At 34.8% G+C, this 12,426-nt stretch overlaps 2 protein-coding genes across 2 annotated transcripts; one reads left to right on the top strand and one right to left on the bottom strand.

The window, feature by feature from the left end:
- Positions 1–288: 288 nt before the first annotated feature.
- On the top strand, positions 289–2,508 carry LOC104702142 (protein CONTINUOUS VASCULAR RING 1-like). The gene is made up of 7 exons (XM_010417969.3): positions 289–796; positions 1,157–1,209; positions 1,307–1,416; positions 1,501–1,668; positions 1,761–1,858; positions 2,006–2,132; positions 2,241–2,508. The coding sequence occupies exons 1-7, from the start codon at positions 614–616 to the stop codon at positions 2,330–2,332; spliced, it is 831 nt and encodes a 276-aa protein (XP_010416271.1). The 5' UTR covers positions 289–613; the 3' UTR covers positions 2,333–2,508.
- A 152-nt stretch (positions 2,509–2,660) lies between these two features.
- Positions 2,661–12,153, bottom strand: LOC104702151 (protein tesmin/TSO1-like CXC 6). The gene is made up of 8 exons (XM_010417985.2): positions 11,964–12,153; positions 5,054–5,356; positions 4,823–4,939; positions 4,508–4,685; positions 4,066–4,413; positions 3,882–3,952; positions 3,339–3,799; positions 2,661–3,246 (listed from the first exon to the last, which is right to left on the bottom strand). The coding sequence occupies exons 2-8, from the start codon at positions 5,332–5,334 to the stop codon at positions 3,005–3,007; spliced, it is 1,698 nt and encodes a 565-aa protein (XP_010416287.1). The 5' UTR covers positions 5,335–5,356; positions 11,964–12,153; the 3' UTR covers positions 2,661–3,004.
- Positions 12,154–12,426: the final 273 nt, after the last annotated feature.

The raw sequence follows: 12,426 nt of genomic DNA, 5'->3' as shown, positions 1-12,426 counted from the left end.
TGTTAACTTGATTTATATGTCAATGATGAGAGATTGCCTGTCACTTTGTGGGGGAAATATACGGTTGAATTTTTCAATTCAATGTGAACATGCATATGAGAATGGTGTTACCATTGTTTGCATGCTGCGTTTCACCAAGATCAAAAAGTTTAAAGGTATTATTTTCTGTATTTGAAAAAAAGTCAGTTACTTGAAGATATTAAATTATTAATTTGATACATAAATACATAATTATCCTTAATGATTTGATTTCGATAACTCTTTTGAGTGGCACGGTTAGTAATTACTTTGTGTGATTTTAGACATTTTCAAAATGTAATTAACTTTTAGTAGTATTAAGATCGGAATTTTTTTTAACAAAAATTAATTATGTGGTAAAACAAGAAAAAGATAAGTAAAAAGAAGACAAATACAAAAGGGGGAAAAATCTAAAAACGACAGAGAGCTTCAAGTTGGAGTTAGCTTAGCCACTTTTTTTTTTTTTTTTTTGTGCTCAGAAGAAAGAACAGTCGCCGGCAAAAAAGTCTCAACTTTTTTCCTTTCCGCTGTTCACTGGTCACCGGCATTTCTCTCTTCTCCGACTTGATTTCCTTATCGCCTGAGTTTCACGGCGATGGGAGACGAGAAGCCGGCGGTTGTGATGGCCAATCGAGAAAGAGATCGGGAGCTTCTGATTCCCGTCGCTGATTCCGGCGACAAAGACGATGGTCCTTCTTCGAAGCCTTCTTCTTCTGCTTCCTCTTCCTCTTCTTCTTCTTCTTCTTCTTCTTCTTCTTCGCATCAATCCAGCCACGAGGTCTAGTTTCATCTCCTGATCTAGAATCTTGTTCTTAGTTCCTTTCAAGATTTAGTCTTCATAGATTTATTTGTTTCCCCCTTAGTTCAGAATCTTGGAACTTGTTTTACCCTAGATTCAATCTATCACCAGAACACTTCCTGGAACTTGTGTGAACTAGCCAAACACTGACCTTTATTGTGCAGAAGCTTGTAAAAATTTGACCTTTCCTGATTGAGTCAAGTATGAATTTGCATTTCAAGTGTTTTTGTTAGGATCTGTCGATTCTTGAGTCTTGTGATGTTTATGGTCATTCATGTTTTCAACCATATATGATACACATGGAGCATTGTGGTCTGATGCTTTAGCTATTTCCTGCAGACTTTAAGCTTGTTCATTAGGGGTTGGGCGTCCAAGAAGTTCATGACAGGCTGGTAAGCAAGCGTTGAATTTTTTTTGGCATTTGATTGTAGTTGGCATAGATTCAGAATTTGCGCTGATAGTTTTTGAAATCTCAATTGCTCTTTGCAGTGTTATCCTACTTCCTATTGCAATTACTTTCTATATAACATGGTGGTTTATTCACTTTGTGGATGGATTCTTCTCTCCAATATATGCACAACTTGGAATCAACGTATTTGGTAAGCATTTGAATTGTCCCTCTTTATCGAATCAACCACTTGATATGATCTGCTGCTCACATGAGTTTGATTTTGGTTTTGCAGGTTTCGGTTTTTTGACTTCCATAGCATTCATCTTCTTGGTCGGGGTGTTCATGTCTTCGTGGTTGGGAGCATCGGTTCTGAACTTAGGAGAGTGGTTTATCAAGCGAATGCCATTTGTTCGTCATATCTACAACGCCTCTAAGCAGATCAGCACTGCCATATCTCCTGGTATCGCTTAAGAAAAAACTTATTTTACATTTCTAAGTTAATTATAATTTTCTAATCTCAACTTGCTCATATCCAGTTCTTTCTCTGTTCAGATCAAAATACACAAGCTTTCAAGGAAGTTGCAATCATTAGGCATCCCCGAATAGGCGAATATGCATTTGGCTTCATTACATCGACTGTTGTTCTCCAGGTGAGTGAAACTGCTTGGTTCAAGGATTTTGTTATTGTTTTCAGAACTTTTCTTGTAGGATACAGAGGGCATAGACAATTTCTAAGCATTGTTTGTTATAATTAGATCCTTTCTATAGTAAAATGTAGTAATGCTCTGTCATTGCAGAACTACCCAACTGAGGAGGAACTTTGCTGTGTATATGTTCCCACGAACCACCTTTACATCGGAGATATACTACTTGTCAACAGTAATGATGTTATCAGGCCGAATCTATCTGTCCGGGAAGGAATAGGTGAGATTTCATAATCTAAACTCAGCCATCGTGTGGCTTATTGTCTGTCCTAGATGTGTTGTTTTGTGGAAAGCTACTGAACTATTTACACTCATTCTTCATCTGCAGAGATTGTTGTATCGGGTGGAATGTCAATGCCACAGATTCTATCGACTCTTGATAAACCTTCGGCCTCAATCGATAGAACTACAAGTCTATAGTTTCATGCAGAAGACTTTCTCTTTTTGTTGTGGGTGACGATGAGTGTGTTTGTCTCTGGAGTCTCTTCAGTATTGTTGTAATATTTCATTTGTGTTTACTAAAGTGTATAATGTAAGGTAGGTCTCTCTTCTTTGATATGAATCACTCTCCTGAAAATATTATTTTTCTCGAAAAAGCTTTGCGAATTTTCTGTTATGACAAGAATTGACTTGAAGCCTCCGAAATCCAAAATATGATTTTATTTTATGTATGCTTCAAATCTAAAGCAGAAGTAACATCAGATCTTCTGTATTCCTAAATCATATCGAAATCAGGCTAAAGCATGTATGTTCCACAGTAAACAATCACTGTGATTGCCGATGGTAAATAGCAATGTACACTAATAGTGACAACAATTTGTAAAGAGACAGCTCTTATGAATCAAAGAGAAGAATTTGGAAGAAAGAAAAGAAGAAGAATGCCTAACCTAATAAAATTGTATGAATAGTTATATAATAATAATACTCTCTAAGCACCTGCTAATGTGCTGAAGCTGCGACTTCTCCTCTGTTTTAGAATATCTAAGAGGAAGAAAACGGTGTTGGTGACATTACCTCGTAAGTCAGGCCTGGGGAGGTGGATGCAGCTGCATTTCTGTAAAGTCATTTTTTCCTAAAGGAGTAAATATTGATTCAGAGGTCTTTCTTCTCAGACAAAGCTGGAGTTTTATGAAGTTGAGTTTGTGCGGATGTAGTTGGTGTTGTTGTTGTTGCTGTTGGTGTTGGTGTTGGGGTTGTTGTTGTTAGCTGGGAAGGTTGCTTTATGGTTTGAGAAACTCCATTCGCAACTGGTCTTTGTTGAACCACTGGCTGGACTTTGACGGCAGTGTGCGCAGGTGTATCTAGATTCATTCTTGACGAAGAAAAATTTGATTCTGCAACAAACGAACAAAAACTAGGTTTTAAAACGTGAATCTTATGTTTGGCTATATACCCCATTTTCTTGATGATCAAAGAAATGTCTTACCTTTTAATTCTCCGCAAGAAATAATCTGGTTAAGGCAGTCACGGAACTTGGTTAACACTACTTTCTCCTGTTCTGCATAAAACTGGTCTTGCCCGCCGTTTGGTAGCTGTGAGGTAGGCTCAACCGAACCTTTAGGTGAAGCTGCAACCATTAACATAGTGTCCCGTTCGTCACACATCAATGCCAAAGTGTCTGGAGATAGTGACCTCCCTTTGGAGCCATCTGAACTGGAATCCTCTGGACCAGATTTCTCAGCTTGATTTCCAGTCGCAGCTATCTCAATCTCGGTACCTTTATTATTGCCTTGTCCTTGATCTTGCACAGAAGAAGATACGGACGTTTCTTTCTGATCTGCTAACCGTTTTTCTGTTAATGCCTTTGCAGCTTCCCCAGCTACAGCAACCAGAACAGAACATAGGGCTTTCACATTCTTCGGTTGAATTATGTCTGCCAAAAGAGACCTTCAAAAGAAAACATATTTATAAATCAGTTTCTGCAATCCCAGAGAAAAGATTTAGCTTTGTCAACACATCAGAATTTTACCTATATACAACTTTGGATGGGCCTCCAGCACGAGAATCAGTTTCCGAAGATGGGGTTCTTCCAGTATTTGCCTGATACCAATAATTAAGATCTAACATTTCACTAACCAAGGAGGACAGATAAGGAAAGCATATAGAATATTAACCAGACGGAGCAAATAAACTTGAGGTTGTAACTGACTTACCTGGCCAAGCCTATGAGTTGGTGAATCTTTGGTTCCTTGGTTGTAGAAAAACTCCTGACCTTTCTTTCTCTTAGGACCTGGAGCAGATGCAAAGCCATAGGAACCGATAGCTCCAGTTATGGCAGCATTTACGTGTTGGAGGTAAGCCACGTTGTGGGAATGTTCACCGTGAAAGAGCGATTGTCTATCTTCACTTCCTTCAAAGTTTTTGCAATCCAAACATTTACAGTTCTCAGAACAAAGGATATTTGCTTGAAAGCACTCACAGTACTTCTTAAGACATCCTGATTTCTTGCAGTGACAGCCTTTGTAGTGTTTCCCTAACATCACAGGTTCACCAACCTCCTCCTGCAAATCGAGTTAAAATTTTCAAAAGTTATCCAACAACCTTAATAAGACCAACAGGTTAAAGAGCATTAACACAATTAAGTAAACCACATACCCTGCTATCTCGTCCGCCGTGTGGACTGCTAGCAATCTTAGGCTTGAATGCATTTGGATTCCGATCCAATATTGTTTGAACAGCTTCTCGTCTCGCGGTGTCAAATTCAACGTTGTTGAAACAATTCACACAGTTGCAACCATCACAGTAAGTACCGGATGCAAAGCATTCACAGTACCTAATCAAAAGACAATGCATAGTAGTGCTCAATTCGTATGAAATCTATATACCACTGAGTAACAAAACATAAAATAGACTTACAGCCGACAATGCATAACATAATGCCCATCAAGGGTTAGATGGAGAGAGACTTACAACTTCAAGCAGCGTGAGTGTTTACAGTTACACTGTTTCTTCTTCTGAGGGGTTCCATCTCTAGTTTCCCCCACACCCACAGGCCTTGGTTTCGAGTTCGGAGATTCAAACCTTTCCCTATGCATTATGAAAAAATTCAAAAAAATCTCTAAAAAGATCGACGCTTTGCTTCAATCCCCAAATCTGACTTCTCAAAAAAGTTCAAATTTTTGAATAAGAAAGCAGACTTACGGATGCCTAATTGGGACGTGAAGAAGCCCCTGAGGCTGTGGCGGCGGTGGAATCGGAGTCGCCACCGTCGTCGTCGAAACAGGTCGTGCCTGACTTGTAGTAATAGGCGGCGTAGCCGTCACAGCAGGTGAAGGGATTGATGTGACGGGAGCTTGATTAGAGTGAGGTGGATGCACCACATGAGTGAAATCGAGCTGCCTCGCCGACTTCATCGAGTCTTGTGTAATCACCTCATCCTTTTTTGGCGGGAGTTTGTCTCCTTCTCCTTCACCTTCTCCCATCTCCCAAAATTTTCGAATTCCTCTGAGAAAACACACCAAAACCCAGAAATTTTTCCCCCAACGAAATTCAAAAAAAAAAAAACCCAAAATTTATAAATCACCAATTCAATTACAAATCAGCTTTTGAGAAAAAACGAAAATCTCAAGATCTGAATTCACAACGAAAAAAAAACCCAGGAGCCGAATCGTCGTCTACTTTAAAAAAAACCTTAAAAAATAAAAAACGGGATTTTGAAATTCGTATTTATTGATCTAGACTTAGAGAGAGGTAAAGGAAATTAGGGTTTTGAAAGGTTTAAGAAGACGAAGAAGTAGAAGAAGAGAGATTTGGTAGCGGAACCAAAAAAAAAACAGAGAAATTTGGGGTTTTGAATCTTCTTCTTCTTCGTCTTCGTTTTTTTAATTTTAACACTCATCGTCGTCCTCCCTCTCTTATACATGTTTTTGAAATTTCATTTTTTTCTGGATTATATTAGACGGTTAGATTTGTTTCGCATTTTGATCGTACGGTTGTTTTTAGACACGTTGATCCGACGATTACTATTCATATAAGGTTTGAAGTGTGGTTCTTCTTTCACCGTCCGATCCTCACAAATTATATTACAAAAAAAATTGTTTTTGAATAACAGTTTTGGCCCTAATCTTTTGTTTATTCACGAATTTGTCGTAATCTTTTATTTGTAATGTTCTTGCCCATAATTTAATTTTTGGGGATTTATAGAAACTGAAATAATGATTTCTAAGTAACCTTTTTAATTCACTTGTATTTCTTATGTCATCTCATACTTTATTAATCTGACAAAAAAGAAAAAAAGTCTAGCAAAATACATAATTAAGGTTTAATTTTCTTATGACTAATAATAATAAAATTAATGTTTATTTAATTTTAGAGTATAGCTAAAGTTGACTAAATTTGGGTCTAATTTTGAGTAATCAATTAAAAAAATGAGATTTATTTTCTATAGAGTTGATATTTTTTTTTTACGTAGTTACCAAAAGTTAAAAGATTGTTTTGACTAATTTCTCCCTTAAATAGCTACCGAATCTTAGATAAGTATGTTGATAATGTTTTTGTTATTTAACCCCGCAAACAAAAATAATTGCGATTTAAAAGCCAACAACAAAAAAAACTGACAATCATATACCTATAACCGTAAAAAAGTTTATAACAATCAAAATCAATCAAGACTAATGGACCAGAGACTATGTTTTAGTAATCCAAAGTTTTAGTCTCTGGACTAATGAACCAGAGACTAATGAACTCACACAACTATTACGTTTTTTTAGGAAATGGTTCAGTATATATTACAAGTCCCACCGTAGCTATATTTGGTGTTTTAATAGGAACATCAACTACTATTAAGTTGAAGACACTATAAGGAATTACAAAGGTGTAGATTATTAGCATACAAATTAATTATTTAACCAACTAATGCTTCTTCCTTAATTAAGTTCATTTGTATATAACATTAAGGCTAAGCTAAGCCATAAATTTCATCTTAGATCTCCAAGACTCAATCCAAGACTTTTGAGAAGTATAGGGATTTTGTAGTGGGTAAAAAACCTAGTCGGGCCTAAACCCGAAATGAATCCAATTATCCATCGTTTAAGTCCAAATTTGAAAACTCCTCTGTTTTTTTTAAATCAGTGGGTGGATTTCAGTTGACATGTGGATGGATACTCCGAACTTGTTTTTTCTTTGTTTTTCTTTCTTTGAATTTATGCTTAGTTACCATGTATTTGTATTTTGTACTCCTACTCTTTTTATATTCATATAAATCTTACTATATTTATTCAACTAAATTCCGTTTGTATTTACAAAAACTGTATAATACAATTATTTTGATGTAAACTACCTAAAATTTGCTAACAACTAAAAGTTTTGATGCCATTGATCAAACTGGGTGGGATGGATTCTGTTACATATTGGTTACTGTTATTGGTTATTATAAATCGAAACACCAAAGCCAAACACATGTTGATCAAGTTATCATCGACATTACTCATAATATCACTGTTACTCTGAATTCAAAGTACTTAAGAGTTTTCAATGTTTTTTTTCTTTTGGCTATGACAAAATTAAGAGTGTTATAAACTATATTATAAGCTTGGAGGTAACAAGTACTTTATTATGAGGAGAATCAAAAGGAGAAGAGATCTAGAAGATGAGTGTATGGATTTGAGAGAGAAAAACTTGAGAGAAACTTAGAGAGATAATAAGACTTCTCACTGTACATTTTTTTCTTCTACAAAACTCATATTTATAGAGGAAGGAGACAAAGACAAGCATATAGGGGTTGGTGATAAGTTGTGAATCAAGTAAACAAGTGTCACATGCATTGCATGAGGAGGGACACTTGTTGTGATGGATTGCATGAAGGAGAGACATTTGTGGTGATGTATACTCACACAGTTTTATAACACCCCCCCCTTGAGTATCCATCACTAGTGATGAGTTACATACTGCCTCATTAAAAACCTCATAATGGAAAAACCCAATGGGATAAAAACCATGTCAAGGAAAAAAAAAGTACAGTAGTGTAAACTCCCCCTCTAAAAAACTTTACAGATCTCGTAGATGCCGCATTCCAATACTATGAATATGCTTTCTCAATGTTGAAGTAAGAAATAATTTTGTAAATATGCTTCGTAGTTTTCAACGAATAGTGATGCAATCTCCACCTGAAACATATGAGTCTTGTTCTCTTCATCATTGACATTCTCATTTTGAGGTCGATCTTTTGTGTGTTATTTGCTACCTCGTTAAAAACCTTGTCATGGAAAAATTCATTGGGATAAAAACCATGATAAGAGAAAAAGAGTACAGCCACGCGAATCATCATATTCTCCCCCTGAAAGTATCATCTTCAATAGATGCATTTTGATATGAATGAAGTAGGCACCTTTGTAAGTACATCTGCTACATTATTACTTGAGTTGATGTATTGGCTATCAACTTCCTTATTCTTATCAAATTCTTGGCCGTAAGAGAGGAATATGTCTTGTTTTGTCGCTCTTCGTGTAACTTCCTTTGAATTGGACGACATATGCAATAGAGTCTTCAAACCGTGTTGTGACTATCTTGGTTGCTTCCTGCTAACGGGTCTCAACAAGCATTAACTAGCTGATGTCGATCAAACCCTCTGTTTGAAATTCTTTGTCAACATGTTACGAGGCTCCAGTCTTAGGCGGGTAACTATTGGTTGATGTTCGGACATCATTTGAGCCATTAGGGATTCTCGATATGGCATATGAAGCACAACTATTTGGCATGAATCGAATAAGCGATGGCCAAAGTCTATCACTGAAACGTCATAAAGTTGTTGTTTTGCGATATATCTTTATATTGATCCGATATAAATCTTCTATCTACAAAACCAACTAAACCAAACTTGGGGGTTCCAAAATATAATAAACCCAAGTTAATCATACCTTTGCAATAGAATATATGTTTTAACTCATCTCAAAATCTACTCATAGAGAATGAGCTATATGCTGCAAAGAGATTAGTAGAAAATGCTATGCACAATTCATAAAATATATAACGTCAGCATTTATATATGATTTTATATGACTATATATATATATATATATATATATTTTTGACTTCTATTAGAAGTGATTATTATAACATCTATTTCGAAATATGTTTCCAAGATCTCTTTTTTTCAAACCTTTAAGGGTTTTGATGATCATCAATGAGTTCTCGAGAACATAATTATGATATCATATATTTTTCAGGATAAGCTCTTCAAGCATCCCATAAGGCATATTTCAAGCCATTCATATAGCATTTGTTTTGTTTGATAGGGTATTTTAACAAAACATGGCGCGACACACCATTTTGTTATATATCATTATACCTTTTTGATTCTTGGACCACTAGTCCAAAAAATACTCGTTTTTCATACTAGTTTATATAAACTTGACTACCTCTTTTATTGGCCAATATATATCTCTATACGCTCACAGAGCGGAGATTTATGATCCTCATTAATAACATTACGCTATACAATTTATTGTCGACATGTATGTCTTTGGTTCCATATTTTTCGTAATGACATGGTTAATCGAGATCTCTTTAATCATTATATAAATGATTTTATACATGTACATGATTTCATTATTAACCATATCAATCGGTTTCTCTACTCCTCTAGAGAAGTATCTTGCTCCTTTTTATGATTCTATATGCTCCTCTCTAGGAGTCTATTAGCTCTTCTTAAAGATTCTATCTACTCCTCTTTAGGAGTTTATTTGCTCCTCTTTTGAGAGTATAATCTTCTTTTTAATTTGCTCATTTTTCTTTTCAAAGATTTTATCTTTCTTAGGAACCAAAGTAGTCTGTCATGTTTCTTATGTATCATAGACTTAGTATGTCATCCGTCAGAGACATATTTTGTTGGAGCAATTCTAACTGCGATGTGAGATTTCTCATAACTACAAGTTCATATTCATTTATGTGAGGATCAATAATTATATGAAATCTCATCCATCAGCTTTTTTGCATTTGATTTGCAATATATATTTTGAATAGTGATTTGTTGAACTTTTGAACTTTCAAGTTCATATTCATTAGTTTCATTTGTTCAAAGATCCAAAACTATTCGATGATTCTCCCATAATGAAGGGGAACTTTTATCATCCAACTTGATGATATGCAAATCTTGCAATACGCATATCTCTCATAAGATGGCTCTATATTATTAGAGCGGAGATCCATCTCACGCAACTATATATTTCATCCTCTTTGGATGATATTTTTATGTGGTGTAGAGGAGCATTTACAATATATATCACACACCCATAATATTCAAAATGAGAAATATTTAATCTCCAACCATGATATATAACATGGGATAATTTTTTCTTACGAACCGTTGGCCTCATATATATGATATTTTACATGCAAAGTTGCATGTTCCATGTAAAAAAATAGAGACTACATCACCATGAATCATTTTGCAATCTCTTGGAGTTGCACTATGAACGATTCATTATAGCTCATTTTGAGAGTGATTATCATGGATGTTACACTTTATCACATGTGACACATATGTGATAAATTATGGGATATGACTTCAACAAAGTTATATCGCTATGGGGTGTCAAATTCACCAAAGTTTATCGAATTATTGTCAATTTGGGATTCTTTAATTCTCCCCCTCGAGATGGTAACTCTTAGAGTTCATTCATCTCGTACTGAATCCCACTTAAAGATCAACAACATACCAATTTTGGTCCCCTTATAAGGACGTGGGTCTAGTATCATCCCCTCTCAAGATGATGATTATTCATCTTGCACCGAATCTTACTTTTAGATCGGTTGTATTCGGGGTTTAATATGGAGAGTAGAAAAGAAATGAACCATCATATATATAAAATGAGCTTGTTAAACTGAAAGAATGGTGATTGGACCAACATTATATGATTCTAGAGGCATAGCCTATCACATAGTTAAAGAGGAGGTATACAACCATCGACTCCAGAAATAAGAAATAGAATTTTAAAATTAATTTTAATAAATTGATACAAATATAATATAAATTATATTACCTCAGAAAATGTGAATGGAAGCATGCAATGTTTGAATAAGCTTCCTTTTCTTTTCATAAATTCCAATGATATTTAATATTATTTATAGATCACGATCATTTACTATTATTTTGCCATCTTTGTTTTTGCATGATATAATTATATATACATGCGTGTCTCCAATATGGTCGAACATGCGATACCATGTTTATTTATTGTCTCAATATAATAATTTTCTGCAGAAAAAATGTCTTTGAAACTCCATGAGTTTATTTGAGACCTTGGAGAACACGAGACATCGATAATTATGAATCTGATATCTTTGGAAGTCGAGAGACAAACTCATCTAGACTTTCCAATTATTTTTTGCACTGTCTAAAATGTATTGACATGTGCTTAATATATTCTCATAAGAGAAATATATTTTTGATTATAAAGACATTTCATTGTTTTTAAATCTTATATAACACATATAATTATTTTTTACGAATAAATAAAATTAAATAAACAAACATATAAATTCAGAAAATAAAATTAAGAGCTATAGCCTTATATATAAAAATTTAATAGACATAATTTTTCTTTGATCATAGAGTAGGCAGAGCCTATCATATATAATGATCAATCCAGAAAAGATAAAGCTTTTTATTTGATCATTAATGAGGTTGACCTCTATATGTATAACGATCAGTCCGGAAATGACATAGCCTTATATTTGATCGTATATAAGACAAAACCGATCTTTCCGGAAAGGATATAGCCTTTTGTTAGATCGTGATGGAATGACGAAGCCTACTATATCAAATGATCAATCCAAATATTATATAGCTTTATACATGATCGTAAAGGAGACAAAGCCTACCATATATAACGATCTGTCTATCTGGAAAAGACATAGTTTTTATTTGCTCGTGAAGGAGGCAAAGCCTACCATATATCTAACGATCTATCCGGATATGACTTAGCTATAGATTTGATCGTAAAGGAGGGAACGCCTACAACTTATGACGATCAATCCGGAAAAGACATAATTTCATGATGTCTATAATATTTATGTTCTATAAACATAATTGAAACAATATAAACTTACTTACCTCGTAAAAACTCCAGCGGTAAAGACATCGTGCTGATAACGTGTTATGAACTATATTATAAGTTTGGAGGTAACAAGTATTTTATTATGAGGAGAATCAAAAGGAGAAGAGATCTAGAAGATGAGTGTATGAATTTGAGAGAGAAAAACTTGAGAGAAACTTAGAGAGATGATAAGACTTCTCACTATACATTTTTCTCTTCTACAGAACTCCTATTTATAGAGGGAGGAGACAAAGATAAGCATAGAGGGGTTGGTAACAAGTGGTGAATCAAGTAAACAAGTGTTACATGCATTGCATGAAGAGGGACACTTGTTGTGATGGATTGCATAAAGGAGAGACACTTGTGGTGATGTATACTCACACAGTTTTATAATAAAGAGGACGTTTTTTTATTTTTTGAGCAACAGACATGATAAGACATAAGTGTGCATAGTCTTTTTGAAACAAACAAAAAGTAGTA

Source organism: Camelina sativa, chromosome 1, assembly GCF_030686135.1.
Source record: "Camelina sativa cultivar CO46 ecotype springtype chromosome 1, ASM3068613v1".
Taxonomy (NCBI): domain Eukaryota; kingdom Viridiplantae; phylum Streptophyta; class Magnoliopsida; order Brassicales; family Brassicaceae; genus Camelina; species Camelina sativa.
Note: the sequence above shows the minus strand (reverse complement) of the source record. Positions and strands in the feature narration are given on the sequence as shown.